This window comes from Carassius gibelio, chromosome A19 (genome assembly GCF_023724105.1).
Source record: "Carassius gibelio isolate Cgi1373 ecotype wild population from Czech Republic chromosome A19, carGib1.2-hapl.c, whole genome shotgun sequence".
Lineage (NCBI taxonomy): Eukaryota > Metazoa > Chordata > Actinopteri > Cypriniformes > Cyprinidae > Carassius > Carassius gibelio.
In genome coordinates this window covers 7,963,967-7,991,759 of record NC_068389.1, presented here as the reverse complement: position 1 = coordinate 7,991,759, position 27,793 = coordinate 7,963,967, and the positions used below count along the sequence as shown (strand labels likewise).

At 36.8% G+C, this 27,793-nt stretch overlaps 1 protein-coding gene across 1 annotated transcript; it reads right to left on the bottom strand.

Annotated features, from left to right (window-relative positions):
• Positions 1-171: 171 nt before the first annotated feature.
• LOC127935899 (synaptotagmin-11-like) lies at positions 172-27,793 on the bottom strand. Its single transcript, XM_052534117.1, has 4 exons — positions 27,536-27,793; positions 13,134-14,023; positions 3,628-3,748; positions 172-3,513 (listed from the first exon to the last, which is right to left on the bottom strand). The coding sequence occupies exons 1-4, from the start codon at positions 27,567-27,569 to the stop codon at positions 3,203-3,205; spliced, it is 1,356 nt and encodes a 451-aa protein (XP_052390077.1). The 5' UTR covers positions 27,570-27,793; the 3' UTR covers positions 172-3,202.

Below are 27,793 nucleotides of genomic sequence, written 5' to 3'. Positions count from 1 at the left end.
CTGCTTGGCAAACTAGTCCTATTTTTGGATCTGTCACATTATCATGGAAAATTTGCAGATGGAAAATTGAGCAGGGGGGGGGGGGTGGGGTGGTAGGCAACAGCTTAAAGCTCAAGTTACAACTTGGTTTTAATTAATTTTCTGAGGAGAGAAAGAGGGGAAGGTCTGATCTAGTGTATCAGTTATTATTTTATTTGCACGTCCATTGTGTTAACAGTTTCAACATACAGTACAAGTCAGCATTAGTGTAACATACTGTATTTAGCGTAAACTCACAGCAGTATGCAGATATCTTGCCCTCAAAAGCATTACATCTCACACTTTATGTTAGATGTCCCTGAAGTTCACGTAGTGAAATGAGCAGTATTAACCTGGGCATATAAAGTAAATGTCATTCACTGTACTTACATTATACATAACTTGCTTGTACTTACAAATATTGAAAAGGCCAGGTCATCTAGGTACAGTGGTTTTAGGGACACCTAAAATAAAGCTGAAACACTGCACTTTAACCATATCAACACTGTGGTATCCAAATGGACTAATATATTCATTGCAATGATTTTCTTCTCATCTCATTTTGGTCTTTTTTAGCATTCAGTGTTTCTGTACAACATACAACAGCACAAAAAAAAAAACTGAGGGATTGTTAGGGACAAGTGGCAGGGCAGATAGCGCTCCAAAAGAGGAGGTTTACACAAAAGAAACCATTTCCATTTCCAAAGTTAAACAGTTAGATACAAGAAGAGCAGAAAGTGCTACTGCCCACCAGTGCATTGTGGAACAAACACTCATTTACAATTGGTTATATCCATCTTCATGTCTTTTGTTATTGATATAAGACAAGCTTTTTATGCCCAAAAGATCAAAAAAGTTCCAAGTAACACAAGGAGCTGAGGGTTAAAATAAAAGAAAAAAACACAAGTGTATCATTTCACTTAGGTTACATTTTGAAGTTTGTCGTTTTTACAAAATTGGGTTTTGCTGTCATATAAACCACTAAATCTGTAATATATACACCAGTTTTGAAGCAGAAATTTGAATAGTGAATCCATGCAGGGTAAAAAACATTACAGAGGGTGGAAGAGTTCACCGTTGGAAATGTATAGCTTGGAAGTGAAATAGCTAGATGATGGCCACATGGTTTCTTAATTTTCTTAAAAACGTGATTGGGATTTTTTTTTTTTGCTAATGAACAATAGTAAATCTCATTATGTGCACTTAATGACTCAAAATGAGCTTGACTGCAGATATCGTGGAGAGAAGGCTTACCATTTGCTGCTATATTAATTTCACGTTAAATATGAAATATCTCTAATGAGCCAGTCGTATCTTTTTTTCTCCTCTCCCCTTCCCACTTTCTGCCTTACCAACTAAATATGTGCCCATTCACACTGTGAATAATGCATGTAATCTGTCTCGGGCTGTGGGCACCAAATAACATCAGTGGGATCACATCCACACGCATTTTGCATGCCTTCAAACATGGACTCAGAGGCCTGTCTGAAGATGCAGTGTGAGCAGCTTCATCGTGGTCACCAAAACTAATTTCACTCAGGGGTGAGATATCCACAACAACAAAAAACGTTGGTCCATCTACTTTGGTTAGTTTTCGACAGCTGCCACTGATTGATGGTTACTGGCGCATGCCAAAATCCTAACTTTGATTTGGTCAGTTATTAGTCCTATCATAGATATTAGGTTTTTGATACATATATGTATATATATTTTTTTTTCTTTTGAACACAAATCATAAAAATAAATACAGTACTCTAAGAAAGTGCAAAAACTGGTCTGAATCTGCATATGTCTCAGCTATAAGTCCAAGAACAGACATGCTTAAAGCCAAACAGGTTATTGAAGTAACTATGATTTCTAAATTGGGGTGGCTAAATTAAGTTATTTCCATGACACCATTTGTGTCAAAAGTTCAAATGTATATCTGACGATATTCAATTGTACTACGAAAAAAGAAACTAGAAGAGTACTAGTGTTACGCCTTATGATACATTATGTACAGTACATATTGACCAAAGAAGTTAAGAATGAGTTTTATGGCCTTAGGAATTAAGTGTGGCCTTAAAAAACACATTTGATGGTAATAGAAACTGTGATGTTAGGTAAAGTACACTAAAAACGCACTAAATATGCTAATATATGTCACATTTGGCTTTGACTGTTATTTAAATGATGTTTCCCTCCAACTTTTTTGACCAAACCTTCCCTGATCTATATGCTATGGTAGCACAGCAACTGGGTCAAAACATCCTTTGTGGTTCAATGGAAATGTGCATAGATATGCATAAAAAAAAGGAAAAACCAAATTGAATTTGAATCTATGAATAATAGATATGTTGAGATGTGCCAACAACACGGAGAAATGAACAATAATGTATAAGTAGAGCTACAAATAAATAAACAGCTACAGCATAAAGACGGGGAAAGTGTAGACTGGCTTTATTATGTAGAACATCAGAGCGTTTTCATAAATCAAATTCATTTTTAATCCTTTAACTTTAATGTTCAGTTGGTGGTTGGCTGAAAACTTGGCCTTGACGCCAGGTTTTGTTTAACTGACATTTTTAACAGAATTCTAATCTCAGTTTCAGCTGGATATGAAAAATAGCCATATTTCAACCTTGTCTTCTGTGGTAAGTATTAGAATATTAGCAAAAATGCTCATGATGGTGTCCCCTTTCATCCATTTTTATCCTACACTATCAAAACATTATTTCTTTTTTTACAAATGAATTTAAAACTCACTTTTTCTTACAACCTTCCTTCATCCTAAAAATAAAAGTCTCTCAATTTCTAGCATGCGGCTAATTTAATGTAGTGTATGTATATTGTGAATATGGCGATATACTGATGAAAGGCTCTGAGGATACTGTGGTATAACTCTCATCCAGGTATAATTCGCTTATGATCGACTTTTGTCAGAGCCAAAAACCACACTGACTATCATTTATTTCTTTTTGCTATGATGTATAAGTCTTTTTTGCTATTAGTTTGTTAGAGAACTTTCTAAGTTTCTTTTCTATTAGACTGCTCCTGGTCCTACGTCCTGACACACACACATCCTCTCATTCACTTATCTGTACTGGGAAAAGGAGAGATTGTTAAATGGGCTTCTTTCTATAAAGGGGCTGACAGGAAGGAAGTGGTATAATAGATTTTGCTTTCCCGATGTGTTAGCCAGACACTAGTACTCTATAAGGTTATGCCACTTGGCGATCTGCCGCCTTGGGTTGTCACAGACTTCCCTCCAGTGAGTCACCCCTGATGGAATTGGGCTTTGACCACCCAGAACCAGGCGACCCACGACCTCATTCTTCGTGGTGCGGTCAAAATCGATGACCAGAAACTCCACAGAAATGTCTGCCATAAGCTCAGCGGGAACATCATAGATAAAAGATTCATTGAAAACGGGATTGAGTGTGCACTTCTTCACGTGCGTCTTCTTCTTGGCTATGCGCTTGCGGCCGTAGAAGACGTTTACTTTAACATAAGGGTCTGTAGAGGGAGAAGGGAAATAAAGACATGAGAATTTGGTTAGTGACAAGTTGTTGGCATCATAAACGGGATCATTTGAATATGTATATATTTGTAGGTGTGCTGTGTACTTACTGCCGGACAGGCCTGTTATGTCCATGGTTGGCAGGTGTTTGGCCTTAAGGACTACTGCATTAAGCCTGTGAGTAACAGGCTGGTAAGACAGAGAGACCAGCAACTCCCCACGACTTACACACTATGGAGAAACAGAACAGAAATTGAAGAAATGGCACACAGATGTTTATAAGCATGAACAAAAGTCTATCATGCAAATGACTAAGGTCATGATGATGAGCCACCCTGTGATCCTCTTTCAGACTCTCTTCAGAAGTAAAGAAAGTCCATGCATCACTTCCAAGAGTAGTGGCGGTAAGGGAAACAATACCCATCACCTAGTGTCTTAGTCGAGACCAGCTATTTAGAGTCGAGACCTGAGTAGAGTCAGAGTAATAATTTAGACCAGAAAAGGTCAAGAGGGTCCGAGTCAAGTCAAAGACCTGAAGAGCATGTGAGCAATTCACAAAGTGTAAAAAAGCTTTCCTTTTAGGGTGAATGAAGTATGGTTTTGCTTCAATTTCACACAAACCTCTGCAGCACACACACAGCGGGGGATCATATGAGCCCACAAAGTACCCACACTCTTGTAGTAATCAAGACTGGTCTGTCCAAATGCTCCCAAGGTTATTTAAAGATCAAGATTATCTTGTCGTGAGTACTACTGAGTACTGCTATCACTCTTGTCCAAGGGTCTGCAGTTGCCATTATAGCCAACTCTGTTTCAAAATGTTGAGGGACCTAATGGTATCCCTGATTCTGGGAAGGTGGGGTTTGCAAATTATAAGATTAAGAGCTGAGCAAGTCTTACAACACAACTCTGTTCTCCTGGCGCTCCTGGTTGCTGGGACAAAGCCTGACTAAAAGTAAGATAGTGGTGTGTTGTATACCTCGTTTTTGGAAATTATCTCTGGATTGTCCTTTGGCCAAGAACAGGGGTGTCCAATTCTTCTTGTGGAGAGCCAATGCCCTGGTCCATTTCCTGGTTGGAGTTTAGCTCCAACTAAATTAAACACACCTGAACCAAGGTAAACGTCCTGGCAGGTACTGTATGTTGGGATAAATTGCAGCTAAACTCTGCAACACCTCCTGGCCCTCCAGGACCTGTATTGAACACCCCTGGCCAAGAGGAACAACAGAATGACTGCGGGATACACTGCTGGTGTCCGAAATATTGTCAAGGCACCTTCTGGCATTAGCAAAGTCAAGGTCCTTTAACAATCCAGAAGCACTGGCAGTGCAGGGCCTTTCCTTTCGGTACGCATGGAAAACTTTCCTTGTCCCATCTGATGTAACTCAGACTACCTGGATGAAGTCATTATCCACTCGGGGCACTGGAGGAACATCTACTTTATCTCCTGGACAGTGAAATTGACCATAGAGGAGGAGAGAGCATTCACTCCATTTACACCACAGTCTGTCCTGCTCACATGGGACATTAAATCGCCACTTATTCCCCAGATGGACAAGTTTGAAGGAGAACTGCAATGGTGAGCCATCTGTGCACCTGTCAGTTCTCCCTGTTCAATTGTGATCATATGGTCATGAGGGTAAACAGGGGGGAATAATCAAAGGCACCTGTCCACTGTCACAAGAGAAGAGGACAAAAGGAGCGTTGGCATCTCTGCAAGTTATGGTTCAGCTCCCAAAGAACAGTGTTTTCTAACCGTCTCTTGTATCCTGACACACATGAGCACTGAAACCTTCAACAACCACTACCTAATACAACATAAGGTGACATTTAACCTGACTCTTCACAGGTTTTTTAATGTCTGTGAGGGTTTGTGGTTTTCTTTTTAGCTGTACATGGAGGTACAGTCTCTGCAGGTAACTGTGCTTCTCATATGCCTGTTGACTTGTGGAATTTGACCATAGATACATTGGACCAAGTTAATCAAATATTGTGTAACTCTTATGTTTAGGGACAGATTTTATATTACTTTCAGATATGAATAGCTTATTGGCTAATTATTAGTACAAATAAAGCACATGTTTAAAGCTGCAGTCGGTAACCTTTGACGCTCTAGCGGTTAATAAACAGAACTGCTTGTGTCTTGCGGAAGAACGTCGCAGCCGGATCTACTTCTCTCTGTTTATGTCTATGAAGAATCACAAAGGTACTGGGTTACTCCCTCGCGGTACCCCTGAAGCAATCTAAAATAGTCAGAATATAAACACTTATTATAGGTGCACCCTAGTGATTCAGGGCAAGCTAAAAACATGGTTTGGAAAATGGATTCATGGTGTACTCGCTTATTATATATATTTTTCTACATTTTGAACACAAACATAGTTACGGACCGCAGCTCTGATTGGTTGTTTCTTACCGGGAGCGATGGAGTTTCTGCAAATGGCAATAGGACACTGGGAGGAGCCAGAGGAGCTTGATTTTTTCACAGATTATCTGTCTCATATTCAGGGTTCTAAATTAACACCCGCCAAATGCGGGTTAAAATTCATTTTGGCGGGTGTTAATTAAAACTTACTAGCCAGTTTGGCTGGTGATGCATGACATGAGGTTCTGTTCTCGGTCATTTATCCCCCTGGCAGAACTTCCTACATTTCCCACGAACACTGTGCTGTAATGCTACGTGATGACGTTTCATATGCTCATTGGCTGCACGCAGTTTGCAGGGAAACCAGCGCGAAAAAACATGGAAACGAATAGCGTCCATCAGAAAACACAAGGAAAAAGAATGAATGGAGCCAGAGCAGGGAGCATAGACTGAAAGAGGAGGGAGTTAGCTATTAAAGAAAAAATTAAGATTAAACTAAATGCGGCGGTGGTTGGGACAGATTTCTGGGGGCGAAAAAGAAGAACGAGGCAGGGGATGAGGATATGACGGAGAGCCCCGCACGTCACCTGTAGGAGAAAAAAAAATCAATCCGTGACGACGGTTTTGCAATCCGTCCCCTCAGTTTATAAACCGTACTCACAAATTCATAAACTGTTCCCTCGGTTTAACAAATCGTACCCAAGGATTAACAAACCGTGCCCACGAATTCCCAATCCGTGCGCTCAGATTTTGTAAACCGTACCCTCGGTTTTTGAATCTGTACCCACGAATTCATAATCTGTGCGCACAGTTTCACAATCCGTTCCCTCGGATTTGTATTTTGTAAACTGACACGCATTTGTAGCTCCGCCCCCACCGGCAGATTCATTTCTGTTTATTAAACATTATTTTTCATAGTATCCAATGAGTCCACGATCAGCATTCACAAATAGTCTTCTTTTTAGCGTTTATTTTAATAGCGATTATTATATTAATCACCAATAGGATAAGACACAGCCGTCTGTGTTTTATGACCAAAAAAAATAAACACTAAAAAGAAAAAGAAAATAAGGGTAAAAAGCAATACAAAACAAATAATATGGCGGTTATGTTTTCATTCCTTTTCTCTCTAACTGAATGCAATGTTATTTTCGGCCTCATTATTTATTAATAACATTAACAGTGAAACATGCATCTAACTCAGGCAGGTGGGGTGGATGGAGCTTAGTATAATAAAATCACAAAAATAAGTCTTCAAGCATGTTAAGAAAGAATTGTACACAAGCATTTACAAAACTGTCAAAGTTTATTTAAAAATAAAGCAATTCATGAATTATTTTCTTGTACTAATTTATTTAGCCTACAAATTAAAATTATAAAAATAACTTTATTTTTATCATTATTATATATTGTTATACAGGTTATGCATAAGAATCTTTTATCCAAAACAATTTACAACAGAGGAAAAAATTACTCCAGAGTTAGTCACAATGACAGGTTTATTGTACAATAATAATCAGTTGCTATTATAAGATTATTCCTTTATTATTATTAAACCTATTCCACATAATAATATTCAATAAAACTGTGTGTTAACAGGAGCTTGCTGCATGAATCCGTGAGTACGGTTTACTGATCCGTGGGAACGGATTGCGAAAGCATGCGCATGGATTATGAATTTGTGGGTACGGATTCAAAAACCGAGGGTACAGTTTACAAAAACTGAGCGCACAGATTGGAAATTCGTGGGCACGTTTTGTTAAACCAAGGTAACAGTTTATGAATTCGTGAGTACGGTTTATAAACTGAGGGGACGGATTGCAAAACCATCGCCACAGATTTATTTTTTTCCTCCTACAGGTGACGTGCAGGGCTCCGTAGGATATCGACAGAGAAACAAAGAAAAGAAAATTAAATGCCAAATGGCTGACGGGTCATGAATGGCTTGTGTTTGATCACAAGAATGTCGTAGTGCTTTGTCAGGATTGCCGCATGTAAGTTACGCGAAAGAAAAAAAACAAAACAAGCAATTTCGTGGTGGGAACTAATAATTTTAAATTTAAGTCAGTGTATATTTTGTTGTATGCTTTGTACTTTATATGTGTTTTTCATGCCAACAATGTTAATAAAATGATCAAATGCATTCAGTGGCACTCATAATTTTTTATTTTTACCAGAAAAAAATGGCTAGTGGAAATTCTGATTGGCTGGTAACTTTAGAAAGTAACCAGCCACATTGGCTGGTGATCAAAAAAGTTAATTTAGAACCCTGCTCATATTCTACTGTCAGGACATAATGACAGGTTTAACAAATATGTAAAAAATATATTTTTACAAAGGTTCCCTACTGCATCTTTAAAGTCTTGTTGTGCATGACTATATTTGCGATCCCTTAATCCTACCCCATTACTACACTTAACAACTACCTTCCTAACTATTAATAAGCAGCAACTTAAGAGTTATTTAGGCATAGTTAATAGTGGGAATTCCTCCCCAAACTAAAGTGTGACCACATACTGAACACACGTGCATCTTTATATAGATTTATAAAGATACAAATGTTATTGTTACACCATGCTTCACTTGTATGTCATACTTGTAATCATCCAATTTACCCATGGCTGAATGTAATGTGTAAATAAATTATCTTTTTAAACAATATTTATCCATAATTTATGAGATTTGGAGGTAATGCTTGAGTAAATTTGAGGATTTGTTGTGCATCTCTAAAGATGCACGAGGGATTATGCTTTAGATACAGCCAAGCTTTTACATTTAAGAGTCTTTTCAAAAGTATAAAAATGCACATGAACACTTTAATACAGATACCTTTATATGAATGAGATCATTCTGTTTTCGCCTCTGCATTAACAAGGCTACTCTTATACCACATACACTCATTTTCTTCATCTTCCATGACAATGTTCTTGAAGAAGAGCTATAAGAAAGCGTAACGAGTATGGCGCTGCCGCAGTATGTCACTCACTCTTCATAATCACCCTTCTCTCTCTCCCAATCTCTCTCGACACACAGACTGCACCCCATCTGTTTCCTTCTCTCCCATAATCCTCTCTCTCTCTCTCTCTCTCTCTTTCTCTGTCTGTCTTTCTCTTAGCTGAATCAATTGTCCACCACTCCCAGCCAACACCCTAATGCTCCTGTCTTGTGGAGCCATAGGCACTGATTCGATTTAAGATGCTCTCTCTGTAGAAGAATATAAAGCAGAAAGGAAGTTCTTTGATTTGAACAAGCTTACTCTGCATATTTTCTATACTGATTTATAAAGCCATACACGAGAGGGAAAACAAGCTATATGGAAATATAGCAGCGTATTAGGCTATGATTACTTGTTATGCAACCACTTTTAACAGTGTTCAGCTTGTGTTTGAGAGCAAATGGATGCCTTCCTTATAACACTCTCTATTTCATTGGGTGTCATTTCAATATCTAGTATAAACAGGCGTAAGAACTACAGAAGCATAGCATTTTAAACTTTAAAAACTTAAAAAAATCTTAGTAACCACAAACATTTTGAACAGTAGTGTTGTTAAAGGTGTGGTTCACCATATATTGTTTTTCTAGGCTTGATTGTGTTTATGAGGTGCAGTCTAGCATGTTTATGCTTTAAAGGTTTTTTTAATTGTTGGGATATATTTTAGCAATAGCCAAAAAAACATTGCCTGGGTCAAAATTATAAATCTTTCTTTTTATGCCAAAAATCATTAGGATATTAAGTAAAGATCATGTTCCATGAAGATATTTAGTAAATTTCCTAATGTAAATACATCAAAACTTAATTTTTGATTACTAATATTCATTGCTAAGAATTTCATTTGAACAACTTCAAAGGCGTTTTTCTCAGTATTTAGATTCCAGATTCCAGGTTTTCAAATAGTTGTATCTCGGCCAAATATTTTCTGATCCTAATAAACCATACATCAATGGAAAGCTTTCAGATGATGTATAAATCTAAATTCATGGTCCATGGTCACATATGAACAGCGCAGCATGGCCTGGGTTCGTTATGTCACGACCCAGGAAATAACTTGTTGTAGTCCCTACCAACCGTTTTTGTAGGCATTAAACGGACAGAATTTTAAAAGAATATATCTCTGTTTGCTTTGGACTTACAGATTCGTAACTCTGCCGATACTGTGTATGCTCAAACAGCAACATTACACACTTTTGTTAAAAAAGTTCAATCGCAATCAACCACCCCTTTAAAAAAACAGATACAGTGCAGTATAGTTACAAAACCAGACTCTCCTGTTAAAAAACAACCACAAGTGGTTACAGGAGACACATTTCGCATCAACACAATTCCTCAATATCACGTGTAAACAGGCGTAAGAAACTACAGAAGCATAGCAAATATCAATCATTTTGATTGATTAACCCCTTTGCGTGCAAACATCGCTGACGGCCCCAGTTTATTATTGTTTCACTTTCACAGCACATTAAACATCACTGTCTTACTTCATCTGGACAAACTGTGCATCAATGGAAAGTTTAAAGACTCAAGCTTCGATATTTGACCAATATTTTGATAAAACATTGTTGCAGTGACAGATATTTAGTGATTTATGTCAGGAGTGCAAAATAATAAATCCGTATTATGCCACATTTTGAATAGAAATTCACAACTCACGTCAAGAGCGGTTTATTTGTGTTCACATAGACTCACTGAACAGCGTCAATAAGGATTTATAGACAAAAGATGCATATCTGCGGAGATATATGGATATATTTACTGATGTTTACTTCATATTTCTTCAGACAGAATCGTCATTTCTATTCATTTTCCACGGATTTACGCGATCAGATGATAAACAGCCTCTCCCAGCGATCTCTGTGTGCGTGCAGTAGTCACAGCTCGTGCGGTGTGTGACTCAGACTCTGATTGGGTCTTTCAAACATCAATCTTAGAGTTTCATATCTGGACACCGCCCCATCGTGTCACATGCTTCCTGCACACTTCCTGGTAGTTATCTGGCCAAAACAACACTGAAACACCTCTGTACACACAAAATATCCGAATAATAAAGCCGCTGAGAATTTCTTGAGATCTGGGGCGTTTTTATAAAAAAAATCGAAAATGTACATCGGAAATGCTAACTTGTGCAGCGATGAAAAAGGCTACAAATAACATATTTTTACAACAGTAAACGACCAAATTCCACCCCTGATCCCTAAAGGAAGTTATTATAAACACTCGATCGGGGTTTAAAGTGAGTTTTGAGTAAAAGTGTACTAATAATTTCATAAATTGTCAGATGTAGCTTGATGCTAACGTTAGCACCAATGCTACTAATAGCAGGTGCTTTTCTTCTTCATAATGCATTTTTGTCTCAATAATTCACGTAAGGTCGTAAGAAAATGTTTTGTTGTATTTTTATAGTAAGACTTTTGATAAATAAGGGCTAAATGCAAAGAGAGACTGAAGTGAGATCGCTGCTTTGTTGCTTTGTAAAGCCTGAAAAACCACAATCAAGGCTAATAAAGGTGGAATAAAAACAAAAGAATAATGATAAAAGAATAATGCGGATAATGTGTCATACTTGGCGGAGGTGTGAAAGAACCGTTTGGTGAGAACAATACAATCATGATTCGGGCAGTTTTCAACAGTGAAACATACACAAAGAGCACAGGAAAGTTTACATGTGAGATCTTACAGAGATGACAAGGGCCATAAATCAATCTGATTAGCCTTCTCTAAAAACACACATGACATGGCCTTAGAAAATATTTCATAAAATTCACAGTTTTACAGATTCGATTATGAAATTTTTTATGAAGTCTTGGAAGACTTGTGGCCTTAGCTACACTGTGTTTTCAAACTCATTTCCTACATCAACATTTTTTTAAATACATTTAAAACATATGTTTTTAATATTTTTATTTTTGTTTTTATGTTTGAGCTTATATATCTCTATTATCATAACAGTCTGAGTGATTCTGATTCCTGAACAGTAAACTTTAAAGTGTCAGCTTTGTGAACAAAGGTTGATTATGTATCTAGTCAGAAAGAATCATGAGCAGAAACCTTTTTATTTTGGGTATGTAATTTCGGTCTCCATGCCAAAAAAGGGGGGTTACTAGTAAGGGGTTAAATAACTGAAGAGATGTTTCTCGTTTGGTTTGTGTGTGTCACTGCTAATGATGTGAGAATAAGCACTAGTTTCCAGATGGATGTACTGATGGATGTCCCGTCTGCAGACAGTGGCCTTTATGGCTGCACTCTCTGTCTGCAATAATGCCACTTTAATGGCTCGTGGATCAATAGACGCTCTTACAGCCCAGACGTGCAAATAAATGTGGAACAATATGGTACACGGCTACATAATATAACATCTATATAATTAGAAAGAATGATTTCAGAAAAATATGATTGATATGTTTGAGGTATCATGTTATAACATTGTAGAACATGCCATTATTTAGTAACTTAGGGTTTTAGGGTAAGGGTGTTGCTCGTCTGAACTTGAATGCCACATAAAACAGTTTCCTCTAAAAACATATATTTGTAATCTCACAGTTAAAGCCTTAAAAATCACAAGTCGAGAGCTAATATATCATCTTAAATGCCAAAAAAGGTTCAAAATGTCAACAGTAATGTGCCTCGGTCTGGAGAAAAGCTGTGGGATAATAGCTTCACTGAGCTGGAAGTGATGCCAGCGCCGCTGCTCTGAAACTGCTCGTATCAATCACAGGAACGCTTAACCTGCGGCAAAAGAGCTCAAAATCTTTTCTTTTACCTCATTTCCTAGATCAGGTTTGTGTCTAGAGAAGCCGTAGGAAGCCTTTCGCCCACAACGGCTGCTGCTAACCATAAAACATCTTGGGAGACCCATAAAGGTTCGAGCAGCATCTCATGGGAATGATTATATTTAATGATCACTGTGGTGAATCACAGCAGAGGAATATGATGCTGTTCGCAGGCCCATGTTTTCAACATTAACGAATGATGTAAGCTGGTTTTATAAAGATTGTAGTGAGGCATTGAAATTTTAGCAACTGGAAATATTTGGTAGGAATAGTTTTGCATGGCTGAAATCATTGACCGAAACTGTGACGTGTAAGTATTTTTTTCAAAGGTGCACGCAAAGGTTTACTTGGTGCACGCAATGTGGATAAACGATATTGATTAACAATATTGATTTCTGATTTTTAATCTCGATAGAATTTTCCTTTCGCTGCATCACTAATGATAAGAAACCTCTAAGATCCTATGTAAGGTCAAACAACACTCACCTGCGGGTTCCTCTTGCTGATTTGCTGGGTCATGTGCGCACGTCCCGTACTGGGGTCCACACCCACCAACGGCACCACCGCCTCCCCGATCACATCATCCCGTGCGAAGCGATCGAAGCTGAGCACCAGGAAGTGCAGCGAGAGCTCGGGCAGCGAGCTGTAAGGGATGCCGTAGAAGGTGAACGTCTCATCGAACACGGGCTCCAGAGTCTTCCTCAGGACACGCGTCTTCACCCGGTGCTTCTTCTCGGGCAGGATGGTCATCTTCACATAGGGGTCAGAGCTGCCCGCCTGCTCGTCCACTGCAGGGAGCCCCTGTGCTCCTACAATGGTCACAACAAGGGCCTTCTTGGGGAAGTTGTAGTCGATGGCCAAACTGAGTGTTCCCAGAGAGGGGGAGTCGAGACTGTGGGGCGACGGCGTCTTACTGGGAGCCTCGCTGCTGCTTCCTGAGCTGCTCTCCATACAGCAGTAGTCAGCCCTGATGGGCAGCGCCCTCTCCAGTCTGGGAGGTCCCACAGGCGGTACCAGGTGGTTCATCTCTAGGTGTGGGGTACCACCTTCAGGATCCGCATCCACAAGAAGCACGTCACTGTTTGGGGACCCACGACCCCATTCTCTAAACAGGGAGCCCGATCCTGAGCGCCGGCCCACCCGTACGATCTTCTTGCTGTTGCTGAGGCTCTCGGGGTAGATGCTGATGCCTTTGAGCATGTGGATGAACTTGTAGGGAGGGTCAACGGGTGGGTCGTAGGGGCCGCTGGTCAGCTTGTACGCACCTGTCATTTGACGATATCGCCGCTGACAGCACGTCCACAGAAAAACAGTCACCGTCACAGAGACAACCAAGACCCCTGCACCCAGAAAACCTGCAAGTACTGGGGAGACATCTGAAAGAGACAGAGGCAGAGCATTAGTACACTTTACTAATCAGCATTTATGCTAATGTCAAAATGTCATTATACTGGAACTTGTATGTCAAGTATATACAGGGATGCACTGTATATAAAAAAATGCACTGAGTAAACAAGTTTGCGTACCGACATGGTTTAATGCACAATCACTGTTTTAGATCAACCAGCTGTAATACTGTATAAGATTTCCATTCCAATCGAAAGCATAAATCTAGGCTATGCGCTGCCAGTTTCAGAGCAAAATGCAAAACCGAGACATATTGTTTATGATATGCTCTACTATAACCTATATCGGCAACACGCCAAAATTGAAAGCTTTCTGATTTTAGGTTTGAACATGTTAAAAATTCAAAAAAAAAAAAAAAAAAGAATGAATATGTAAATATTTGCATTGTAATTTTTAAGTGTGCTATAAAATAATTGTATTTTTACTTAATAGTAATTTTTTTATATATAAAAAAATAGTAGTATTATAACACCTTTGTTATTATTTTATTTAAAGGAAAAATGCTAAATATAAATGTGCAATAATACTAATATAACTGTTATTATTATTATTAATGATTTTATTTCTTATAATTGCATTTAATAGGCCACATTATGTGCAGTGTGTGCTTAAAACAATGACAAACGATTTTGCCAATATTGCAAAGTCTCTCGACACTCTTTGTCATGATCACTTGATGCCATATTCTTTAGCATGGAGGACCATAGCACACAATAAGCACACAGCCTCATTCAAGGTAACGAAACATCTTTATACAACATACCACAGCAAACTGCTTTGTGTGACCTTGAACAAATACATAAAACTAGATCTCACAGCAAAGCACAGAAAGATTTTGCATGCACCCACTCATATAAAACGTCAGTTTCTGCCCTCAGGCTGCAGGTTTGAGTTGCCAGAATATTACAGAAATGGAGCAAAGGGATCATTCACACAGCAAGCGATTGAGTTGCAAAGTAAATAAACTTGGGAACAGTTTAAAGCCATCATCTTAATTTTTGTGTTTGCATACAGTAGTGTGTGGTTTGTACTTTTAAAATGTATTTTGGACATGCAATTATAGAAATTATTTGAATTTATTACGGATTTTCAAGTTGTCTTGCCTTTTTATCTATATATGCATTTTTATATACAAAATAAACATGCAGGGAACATCAAAAATTTTAACATGAATGAATAACCACAGAAACTAATTTCATGCAGAATCTTCAACAATCATTGCATATCAAAAAGAAAGTATTTTTACATTTAAAAATGTCTATTCTGTTGCATAACAAATACTTAACACTGCGCACAAGTCATTTTCTTCATAAATCAGTTTCATTTGGATGGCGACCCACATTCACTAATATGATACAGGATACAGGTTTAACTCTTTTGAAATACTTCTGCTAAATGTTACTCTGTCAGACATGCAAAAGAAATCTAATGTATCTCTTGCTCTGGCTACTGTGTATAGACCACCACAGTGGCTAAGTTAACAAATTACCAGACGCCACCTGATTCAAATATTCCACCAACGTTAAATAGTAATGACTTTATGAATTTCTTCACTGATAAAATAGATAACATTAGAAATACAATAGCGAATGTAGATTCTACAACATCTAACACTTCAGTTTCATCCATCGCACCCAAAGATAAACTGCAGTGCTTTACAACCATAGGACAGGAAGAGCTAAATAAACTTATCACTGTATCTAAACCAACAACATGTTTATTAGATCCTGTACCCACTAAATTACTGAAAGAGCTGTTACCTGTAGCCGAAGAACCGCTTCTCAATATCATAAACTCGTCGTTATCTTTAGGACACGTCCCAAAACCATTCAAGCTGGCGGTTATCAAGCCTCTTATTAAGAAACCAAAACTAGATCCTAGTGTACTGGCAAATTATAGGCCTATTTCAAATCTTCCATTTATGTCTAAAATTTTTGAGAAAGTTGTGTCTGCTCAATTGAGCACCTTCCTGCATAAAAATGATCTGTATGAAGAATTTCATTCAGGTTTTAGGCCCCACCATAACACAGAAACTGCACTTGTTAAAATTACAAATGACCTGCTCCTTGCGTCAGATCAAGGCTGCATCTCATTTCTAGTCTTACTTGATCTTAGTGCTGCGTTCAGCACCATACATCATGACATACTCATAGATCGATTACAAAACTATACAGGTATTCAAGGGCAGGCTCTAAGATGGTTTAGATCCTACCTGTCTGATCGCTACCATTTTGTTTACTTAAATGGGGAGTCATCTCATTTATCATCAGTAAAATATGGAGTGCCACAAGGATCTGTCCTAGGTCCTCTGCTATTTTCAATATACATGTTGCCCCAAGGTAATATTATTAGAAAATACGGGATTATTTTCCAGTTATGCTGATGATACTCAGCTATATATCTCAACGAGACCAGATGAAACTTCCCAATTATCTAAGCTAACAGAGTGTGTTAAAAATGTAAAAGATTGGATGACACACAATTTTCTCCAATTAAATTCGGATAAGACAGAGATACTAATTATTGTACCAAAAAACACTACAAAGAATCTTGTAGATTACAATCTGCAACTAGACGGATGTACTGTTACTTCCTCTACAGTCAGAAATCTGGGTGTTATATTAGACAGCAATTTGTCTTTTGAAAATCATATTTCCAATGTTACAAAAACTGCATTCTTCCATCTTAGAAACATTACCAAGCTACGAAACATGTTATCTGTTTCTGATGCAGAAAAGCTAGTTCATGCATTCATGACCTCTAGACTGGACTATTGTAATGCACTTCTAGGTGGTTGTCCTGCTTCTTCAATAAACAAGCTACAGGTAGTCCAAAATGCAGCAGCTAGAGTCCTTACGAGGTCAAGAAAATATGATCATATTACCCCAATTTTACAGTCTCTGCACTGGCTACCTATTAAGTTCTGTATCAGTTACAAATGATCATTACTTACCTATAAGGCCCTAAATGGTTTAGCTCCTGCGTACCTAACTAGCCTTATACCACGTTACAACCCATCACGCTCCCTAAGGTCACAAAACGCTGGACTTTTGGTCGTTCCTAGGATAGCAAAGTCCACTAAAGGAGGTAGAGCTTTCTCTCATTTGGCTCCCAAACTCTGGAATAGCCTTCCTGATAATGTTCGGGGCTCAGACACACTCTCTCTGTTTAAATCTAGATTAAAAACACATCTCTTTCGCCAAGCATACGAATAATGTATCTTTTAAATTGTGAGTATAGTTGCATCTGATCAAAGGTGCATTTTTATTCATTAGCTTGGGTTAAACTAATTTTACTTTGTTGGATCAGCAGCTATGCTAATGATGTCTGTATTTTGTTTCTATGTTTCGCCACGGTAGGATTTACACAAGCTCCAGTCTGGATCCAGAACACCTGAGAAGAGATGATGCTGACCCTCAGAGGACCTCAGATGATGCTAACCTTGAATCAACAAACAGAACTAACAATTATTGCTAAATGTGTGACTGAATCATATAATAACTTAATTATTAATATTGATAGTTCATCGTCTAGCTGACTACGTCTTGTATTATTATTATTATTTTTATTTTTTTTCCAAAATCCTGTCAAATGTGCACAAACTACTAGCTACTACTAAATATTGTAGAAACATAATTTTCTGTAAAGTTGCTTTGTAACGATTTATTTTGTAAAAAGCGCTATACAAATAAACTTGAATTGAATTGAATTGAATTCACAGAGCTGTGGGTGATAAAGAGTGGGATGATGTTTCTAGAGAAAAACATCTGGTTTCAAAGTGAATTTAACAGAACAAACACGGCCAGCGATGGGATCAAACTGAGGTAAGAGACTGACCCAGTTAGAAACAGAAGAGAGAGAAACATAAGAGAGAGCAGAAAAAAACCTCAGGTCAGTTCAGACGAAGGCAAAAAGGACAACTTGAAACATTCACAACTAACCCATCATACTTTAATAATGTCCTGCTTTGATGAGTGAAAGCGGATATTCAGCTACGAAAATGTGGAGTTTGGGTTGATTTTATTGATTGGTAATTGGTTTGAACATGAAAAATGGATGTTCAAAATAACTTGTATGGTGGGGGGGGGGGGGTGCGAATGCCAACCCTGGTTCTGACTGGTCAGTCGTGGCATTCAGTGGTCAAATATTTCACTGTTGTACGTCATAATGCTATATATCAGTCCACTCATCCAGTTAACTGAAGCCAGTGCTACATTCATAACTGCCTTCATCTAGAATCTCATGGTGAGATCAAGTTATGGCAGAAAGATTGTATTTGTATCAGTTGAACGCCCATGAACATCACTACAAAGTTGAGTGGAAATGAGTGGGAGTCTCATAACTCAAGAGTTTCTGAGTTGGGGGCATGTCAGTGATAAAACATGTCAGACTCAATAGACTCAGTGTGTGTTTTAATGGTAAATTCAATTTTTGTGCAGTAGAATATAGAACAATTTGATTTACAGCATCTTCATCATTTGAATAAAAACAAGCAAAATCTCACCCAATGCACATTCTTTATTAATCATTTTGTAAATGTACTGTAGAGTTTAAAAATGGTCGGATTTCAGGTAGAAAAGGTAAATTGCGATCTTGCTCTAATCAAAGTGATCTGAATGTGTCAAACGTATAATCATAAACTTCCCAGGAGGAAATCGTAGTAAATGACCTTCAGCCATTACTGGAGGATTGTTGCAGTATTTATCATATTTGTAGGTCAGTTGTTGTTGTTGTAGTTTTTCATTTAAAATAACACGTTTTAAGCTTATATACAGAAAACACTATAAAATTATAGATATTTCCCGGCCACGTATTCATTAATATGCATTTATTGTAGTAATTAGTTTTATGATGGCAAAAAGCAAATATATACAATATCACAACATTTAAAGATTTTAATTAATATATATATATATATATATATATATATATATATATATATATATATATATATATATATATATATATATATATATATATATATATATATATATCAATCAATCTCTGCAATGAAATTCATATTTATTTATATATTTATTTATATATTTTATATATTTTCTTTTTACATATTTCTATATTTACTAAAATAATAATTTAAATATCTGCAGGTGAATCAATGTGAAAACAAATATTTTAATTTGATTAAAATCTGTAATATAGATGCCCACTAGAAGATGTCTGTCAAAATAAAAGTCCCTCTTCCGAAACAAAAACTCATACAAATGTAAACAGCTGCTACGATAATTAAACAATTCCAAGTATCTGTAACGTGCTTCTCAGGAAAGACACAACATTATAAATAAACAGATAATTATTAACTGAAACAGAACAAGTGTCAACTAATTAGGAACCAAGGAAACTAAGGACGACAGGAACAGCACACAGAACACTAAAACCAAACCAGAACATAACAGAATATACATGTGATGGTAGCAGCTAATAGTGACCGCAATAACTATTGAACAGAATATTGAAAATATGAAAACATTAGCCTAAAACAAACAGCTATGTGGGAACTGATCAACCAATTAGCTCGCACGGCCTGGATGACATCATCAGAAAATGGAAGTTGTTTTAAAGATGAAGCATTTCATGTTGACTTTAAGAAACTTCTCATTGGTTCTGTGTGGAGCACAGTCAGTCCTTTCCACTGGCTCCATTTTCTTTGTCATTCCCTTTCTGTCTCATCCTCTTTCATTTCTCCATTTACTGACACTCTTCCCTATTCTCTCTTTGTTAAATTAATTTCACACCCTTCTTTCTTCGCCCCCTCTCTCCTCCCCTCTACTTCTCTCATCGCCTCTTTTCTCTCGCCAAACTCCAGGGCCCGGGTGGTGAAGTCCTCGGGTCGCGGTGGCAACAACAGGTCCCTCTCTTTGCTCACGGCAGCCAGAGCTGACTGGAATAATGAGTCGGGCCCAGCTTCAGTGAGCTGATGAGAACAGGATGTGCTCTCCTGCCCCGCACAACAGCCTCCTTAAGAAACGCCAGCCAATGGGAACGCAGAAACCAACCACATGCCCGAGTAACAACATACAACAATAACGTCTTGGGAGACAAGCCACCAAAAACACTTCCAGCTGAAAGTGTAACCTTAATGAAACAGTATGCCACAAAATAACAGCCAAATGTGTTCTTTGACAATATATTTAATATATTTAAACTGAAATATATTTCAGTTTAAATTCATGTTTTATGCATGTTAATAGTTTTTTTGACCCACTTAAGTAGGACTTCAGATCATCATTTTCTGTAATCGCTTCATTACGTCTGCTGTCTTTGAAATATTTGGTTTACTGTCCTTGTGGGGACTCTCTATAGGTTTAATGGTTTTTATATTGTACAAACCATATATTCTATTGACCCTACACCAACCCTACTGTACATCTAAACCTACCCCGACACAAAAATGTATACATTTTTACATTCTCAAAAACTAATTCTGTATGATCTATAAGCGTGTTTTTCACCTGGTGACCTCAATTTAGATCCCACGACTTCCCATGAGTCCCCACCGGGATAGAAAAACATGTACACACACAGAGACACACAGCATTAGCCACATTTCCGACAGCAAATTTAGCTGCTTTAGTGTAAAACATCAGTAACGCTCTGCTGTCTATTACTGCAGATCATCAAACACTCAAGAGTGACCCTACGGGTTTACTGAGACCTCAATTAAAATAATGTAATCTAGGTTGTTAGTTCATGAGTGAGGGTTGTTCATGAAACTCTTTTAATCTGACATTTAATCTAAAAGTGTATTTAAGTGTGTTAAGAAACATAGTCATGGAAGTGGACTTAAGTAGCCTTTTATTTCGTTAATATATAATCTGCAAGTTCTATTTATTATACATGTATTTTTAATATTTTAAGTACACTAAAAGTGCACATTTAATAAAATTAGATGCACTTATTTTTCACAAGTGTATTACTTTTCACAAGTCACAAGTATTGGTTTTTTAATGCATTTTATCAAAAATTGGATAGGAAATTAGTGGGACAAAACAATTTCCCACCTCTTCTCAATAAGTCACAGAATTTTGTATCTTCAGTATAGTTAAAATCCCTAAAGAAAGAGCAATAGTGATATTGATGCTTGCATTAAACATTAACGTTATCATTTCTGGTAGCATAAACCTGCTCTGCACTGAGAGTAGTAAGAAATATACAGCCATTTTAAGACAAAGAGATGAAAAAAGAAGGAATGATGTAAGGTGTAAGAATATATCATATAAAGATACCGTTTGACACAGAAAAAAGAGCAAGAAGTAATGCTAGGTTAAAAAGAACAGAGAGACATAAGACGTTTGAAACTCAGGTTTGAAAGCAGCATCTCTGATACTAAACTCAAAATAAATCCTTCATTTTTCAGTAATGCATTACTCTGACATCTGCCAGCACAGCTGTTTAATACTACACTTGAAAGTTCAACCCCATTGGCTTTATATTTCCTGTCATTTAACCTAAATTATTCTGGCTTTCTGTTTTTCCCTCTTTTATCTATATTTCCCCCAGCCTCGGACGACTCCACCCTGCTTCAGTCCACACAAAGGCCAGACCGTCCCCGACTGGACACTCTCGACCCCCGAGGGACTCACAATCACATGAGGTCTCTTTTGGCTACATGTTTAAAAGCCGGCTGCTTCGGTTGCTTAGGAACGACCCCACTGAGAGATGAAGAGCAGGGGAAAAATCATTTGGTCCAGCCGATACACTCAGCTCTCGCTCTGGTAATTGTTTTAAAAAAAGATAAATTAGTGTCAGTATTCAAACTGAAATCTGACATGGAAGTTACAAGGAAACAACTCTGAATACTGTAACTATTAGCAGTCGATGCTAGGGCTTTTACTATTGCTTATATTTATTATTATGGATTGAGCAAACATTTGACCATAAGTATTACATGTTTCTGCTACAAACATGAATGAGGCCTCAAATCAAGTGTGCTGTTACTTTTCAGTTATAGTAAAGTCATTCAACTTTTGTCGTGTGGATTAAAAAAGAAACTGGTACAAAAATCCTATAGACTTGCATAAAAACCATAACCTTATGTGAAACATAAGTGCACTTAATTGCATTGAACGTGCACTTTTAGTGTATATTTTATGTGTAAATAGTTTATATATAGTGTATATAAAAGTATATTATATATAATCCTCATATATAAAGTTAATTCAATAAAAAGCTAATCAAGAACACTTGAATAGAGACACTTTCTTAACACACTTAAGTGGACTTTTAAAATGTGCATAATGTCAGATTAAATTTACTTTAAAGCCCATTTTAAATCATTATATTTTAATATTTTGTCATTGTTAAAGAAGTACATTTATATTGATGTGTTGGCTAATATACTAACTAAAGCACTTCAAGTATTTGATTATAATTTTAACTGCAGTGCGTTATTTATTATTACATTTCAAGTTAACATTTAAAATGAACTAAGTTGTAACTTCATCTTTATAAATGTGTAATTACAAATACATAACACACAAGTTTCAATAGAAATTCCATTAAAGTAGATTTTAGTTAAAATAATACATTATTGCCAGTACATTCAGCAGTACACCATTTTTCAAAGACAATAGAAGAAATTGATACTTAAGTCCTACTTAAGTAGGTCAAAGATGGCTCTTAATTTCCACTAATTGTATATATATATATATATATATATATATATATAAAAAAGAAAGAAAATAACAACACATTTTCATTTAATTGCAATTAACTTTGTGTCACAGATTGTTTCATTTAGTTTGAACTTAAGTATATTTCTTTAAAGGTATATTATTTCCATAATTAGCGCTTTGAGTGTCTAGAAAAGCGCTATATAAATGTAAGGAATTATTATTATTATTATTATAATAAATACTCTTTTTAAACAAAAATACACTTAAGTGTACTTTTATTTCACAAAGGTCTACAATCCAGAATATCTGGCCTCTGATTGGTCAAAAATTCCACTTAGCAACAGACTAAAATAACTCTTAGCAACCAGCACAGCATAGTGAGAGCAAATCTCTTCTATTTTAAATGAGCCGTCTTTTAATGCTCACGAATGTGCACCGGTCATCTCGACACATATTAATGTACGTCAGCACAGCTCATTCCTCAAAATACCAATAATTATCTACGCCAAACGCACACCTCTGATTATGACACACCACATAATGTGCTCCAGACACACAACCGGGAGCCCAATAGGAGTGTGTATGCATGTGGGCACACATGATTAACAATAAGCAGGACTAAATGGCCCACAAATGAGAAACGATCCCATTGTCTGTAGTCACCGCTGAGCTGGACAGCAGGGTGGAGCTCATGGTGACTACAAATGAAGAGAAAGCAGAATGGGAAATCATGAAGTTAAGAAAAGATGATCACGGAGCGGACAGGTGTGAATAATGAGGCTCAGCACTGCGATGCTCTCGGCTTTCACTGGTTCTTTTGATTTCGCTAATATGCCGCCCGCAGTTTTGTTCTCTGTTCAGGATCACAAAGAGGTTTAGTTAGCTGCCATGTGAGGACGATATGACAGCTTCAGCTGAGTGAGAATGAGGATCAGCAGCAGTCGTGTTGTAGAGAGACACTGTGTGCTGGATTTCAGCGGGGACAGGGAAGACGTGTCACTCTGACACCAGTCACATGCATAAATCAGGCCATTGTTCAGTCACTGCAGCTTCACACACACACACACACACACACGAGAGAGAGAGAAAGAGAGAATGAGATGTATACATGTTGCTGATATGTGTGATAAACTGAGATCAAATATAGTCAAGGCTAGAAATTTACTTCAAAGCCTCTTCGGCTTCAAAACCAACTCTTGAACTGAATTATTAATAGTTTTTAACTCTGCAGTAAAAAGAGTTGGAAAAGGATCAGTTTTAATCACTTTCTAACAGTCATGTAATAAAATAAGATAAAATAAAAGTGACAAGCTGTTCCTTACACAAACACACACACAAACACACACACACAACTAAATCTGTCCACAAGACATAGTTGTGATCAATGAATCGATGAAACCTCCATCTAAAAATGTTAATATAAAAATGTGTTTCTTGTGTAAATACGTTTTTATACATTTAAGGAAAAACAACACAGAATCAAACTAAAGAATTTACTTACACAAATAAAACAAAGCAATATATCAATAATCTCTTTAAGATAAAAACCGCAGGAAACCAGAGAAAACACTACACTGCATAAAAGGCTATTTCAGTTTTTCTATACTTCAAACTTTCACATTTAACATTCATTTGTAATTGTGAAATTAACTAGCAGTTTTTGAGTGAAAATCTTTTTTTACCAAATTTGTTTTTGGTGAAACACATTGAATTAAAGATGACATTTTTAAGTAGAAATGCTAAGCTATTTTCGTGTAAAAAAGCTCCAATATTCGTTGTTTTATTTACTTTTTTTTTTTTTTTTTACAGTACGTTACAGTGTATAATGAAATTCTAAGATAATAATTACCAAATTTTACCAATAAAATGAGGTCATTTTTAATCGGACTCATTCAAGAAGCATGACGTCACCCTATCTTCTTCTGCTGCCAACATTAGATTCTCCATTAAACAAGCACAAGAGAGCTGCTAACGACATTTGAGACTTGACCTGGTCACCTCACTTCCTGAAAGCATTTTCTTGGTCCTATTTTGCTCATAAAAATGATGTCCTGCAAGCCCAGTCGACTCTTTGCTCAATCAATGACGTCACTGTTATCTGAGAGGACTTGACATTGGATTAATATTGATACAGACTCAGAAACCAGCTTCTAGGTTCACTATTTGCAATAACTGACACCCTTAACCAACTGTAAATTGTCTTTGCACACTGAAAGCTAAAATGATACAAAATCTGAGCATAATAGCTGTGAAACATACAGTATCATACAGTCATATTACAGCGTGGGTGTGGCTATACAGTGTAAATAGAAACATATCAGGCAGTGTGTGGCAGTAATATCTGTCTTTTTTTTTCTTCTTTTTTTATCATATGGCACCTGGTTAAGGTACAGTGATATGCAAACTTGTTTTATTTCATATATTAACATTCTGGTAAACAATTTGAAGTGTCATAACCAAGTTATTAATAAAATCAGCCCAATGCTTGTGAAGAAAATGTCACTTTAGAATTGTTAAGAAAGATTACGTATTATGGAAATAATATACTTAACTGAACTGCTTACTCAATATGTTTTTAACACTTTGTTGCAGTAGTATGTAGTATGTCAGCATATCAACTGCAGTTAAATGAACATTTAAATGAAGTTTACAGTGATTTTAGACCCATGTAACAGGAAGTACATGTAATTTCATAATTACTTTGAAATATGGTTAAAGTGGACTGCTGAATGTACTGACAAGCTTTATGGTAAAGTAAAATAATGTAATTTCTACTTTTTTATTGAAATTTGTATGTGTGTGTGTGTGTGTGTGTGTATATATATATATATATATATATATATATATATATATATATATATATTTGTAATTAGACATTTGTAATGAGAAAGTTGCAATTCAGTGTATTTAAAAATATATTACATTTAAATGTAATATTGAAAAACACACTACAGTTAAAATTATAATCTTTACTTGTGCTGTAGTATGTCAGTCAACACATCAAAATAAGGGCACTTCTTTGAAGCATGACAAAAGATCATTAAAACGTAATGGTTTTAAAATGTACTTTAAAGTGAAACTATTATTTTGATCATTTGACATACTTTATAAAAGTGTACTCAAGTGTGTACTCAAGAAACAGACTTGAATTGTCTTTTAATCGATTAATATTATATTATCTGCAACTAGAGTTTTATATATATTTTAAGGATTTGAAGTACACTACAAGTGCACATTTAATACAATTAAGTGCACTACATTTTGGTTGCATTCCATTCCATTTCTGTGCTGGATAGCTCCGCCCACAGTTAAATCTCATTGGCCAAAACCCCACTTCACATAACTGTACATGATGCACATACATCCAACATCGTCCTGGTTTTCTATTGTTCTGTCACATCAAACTGCATTTTCGCTTGAAGAGTAGACAAACAAATCACTTGTAATACTGAAGAAGCAAAGGGTTTAATCTTCCCTCACGGCTTCTGAAATCCCAAATCTGTGTTTATCTGGCTGACTGGTCCTGGTTATTTTCCTCTCGAGGGCACATCTTGCTGCTGATTCTGCTCCTACGCACTGAATTGTGATCCAAGATGCCTCAGACGTGTTCCTAAAATACCTGACCCAAACTACATCACACGCATTCACCAGGAAACGCGTCAAAACCGTACACCTCCCCCTGCGCATGACATAATCCCCATAAAGACGAACAGAAAACAGTGAATATATCCGACCGTTGATGAACAACTTATATTGGTTATAATTAGGAACTTGATGAGATAGCCCAAATAGCCAGTCCACTATTTACAGTATTTATATAGATATATATAATTCCTATATTATACTGAGTTGGCTACTCAGTAATAATCATTGACAATTTTTGCTATCCAAAAATGAGTGGTGTATTTGATCTATCACATCATACCCATTCATTTCTGTAAAAATCATCTATGCTCTGTGGTGTAAAAAAATAGGACCAATAATAAAACAGTGATATGAGATTGTCACAAATTCATATAAAGTGTATTATGCATAGATAATGTCTTATAATACACCCTATTATCACCACACTTATTATATATTAGCATGTAATAGGCTACTTATATAGTAATATACGGAATATAGTAGCTAATATATGATCAAAACGTGTTCATTATGCTATTTACAACTGAATAGCCTAGTTTGACTTTATTTTTAAAAAGATATCGGACTAATAACAATAATGCATGTTATATGGCATTAGAATGCAATGCTTATTATAATGCATGATATTTTGATGTTTCATGTAAAGTGTTATCTATGTGCCAATGGTGAGGAATACACTGAATAAAGCAGCAGCTGGTGCTCGTGCACTCAACAGACATGACGTCATGCACGCGGTGCCACAGCAGAGCGAGAGTTTAGTTGATCTAAACTTGCCTTTTCTATAACAAATGCATTTATTCCTGCTTTGGGAATCTATTTTAGATGAGACCAGTCATCAGCTGACACTGCTCGTGTGTAGATGAACACACTTCATGGTCTGTCAGGTCAAGCGTGGAGGCTTCATCTGCGCTTTTTACACTTCATTGGTGAATATTAAGATGTTCTGCTTATCTATTTTATACTAAGCCATTTCCATTTCCCATGTCCTATTCCTAACTATAATAGAATATATCATAAACTGATTTAAATAGTTAATACTGTAAACATAATGCGAATAAAATATTGCTCGGAATATTAAGTGGAAAAAAAATAATCCCATTAATCTAAAATATGATTCCAATATTAATAAAGTCCAAATATGCAAGTATCGAATCATTTATGCTAGTGATCTCGCTTAATGTAGGATCAAAGATGTTCACTCACCATAGCTTGGTTTTATATTAGTCATCTCAGCCATTTTGAAGTCCGGTGGCTTGGCTGTGATCAGAAAACAAAAAAATAAAAAGCCAAGGGAATGAATTTCTATTTTATTTCCATGAATTTCTCCAGAGCGATCCTCCAGCTGAAATGGGTGGCCGAGCTGTGGATGTTTTCTTCTGTGCCTGCGCGCTCCTTAAGGATGCGCTCGGTGACGCGCCCGCGCTCCCGCCTCCTCCTCCTCCTCCGCTCCAGATGCGCGTG

Bases quoted from the DNA above. Each gene is read 5' to 3' on its own strand.
- LOC127935899 (XM_052534117.1), bottom strand. From the start codon at position 27,569: ATGGCTGAGATGACTAATATAAAACCAAGCTATG. The intron at 14,024-27,535 runs GTGAGTGAACAT...TGTCTCTTTCAG, and splicing joins TAATATAAAACCAAGCTATG to ATGTCTCCCCAGTACTTGCA. The intron at 3,749-13,133 runs GTGAGTGTTGTT...GTTTCTCCATAG, and splicing joins TCAGCAAGAGGAACCCGCAG to TGTGTAAGTCGTGGGGAGTT.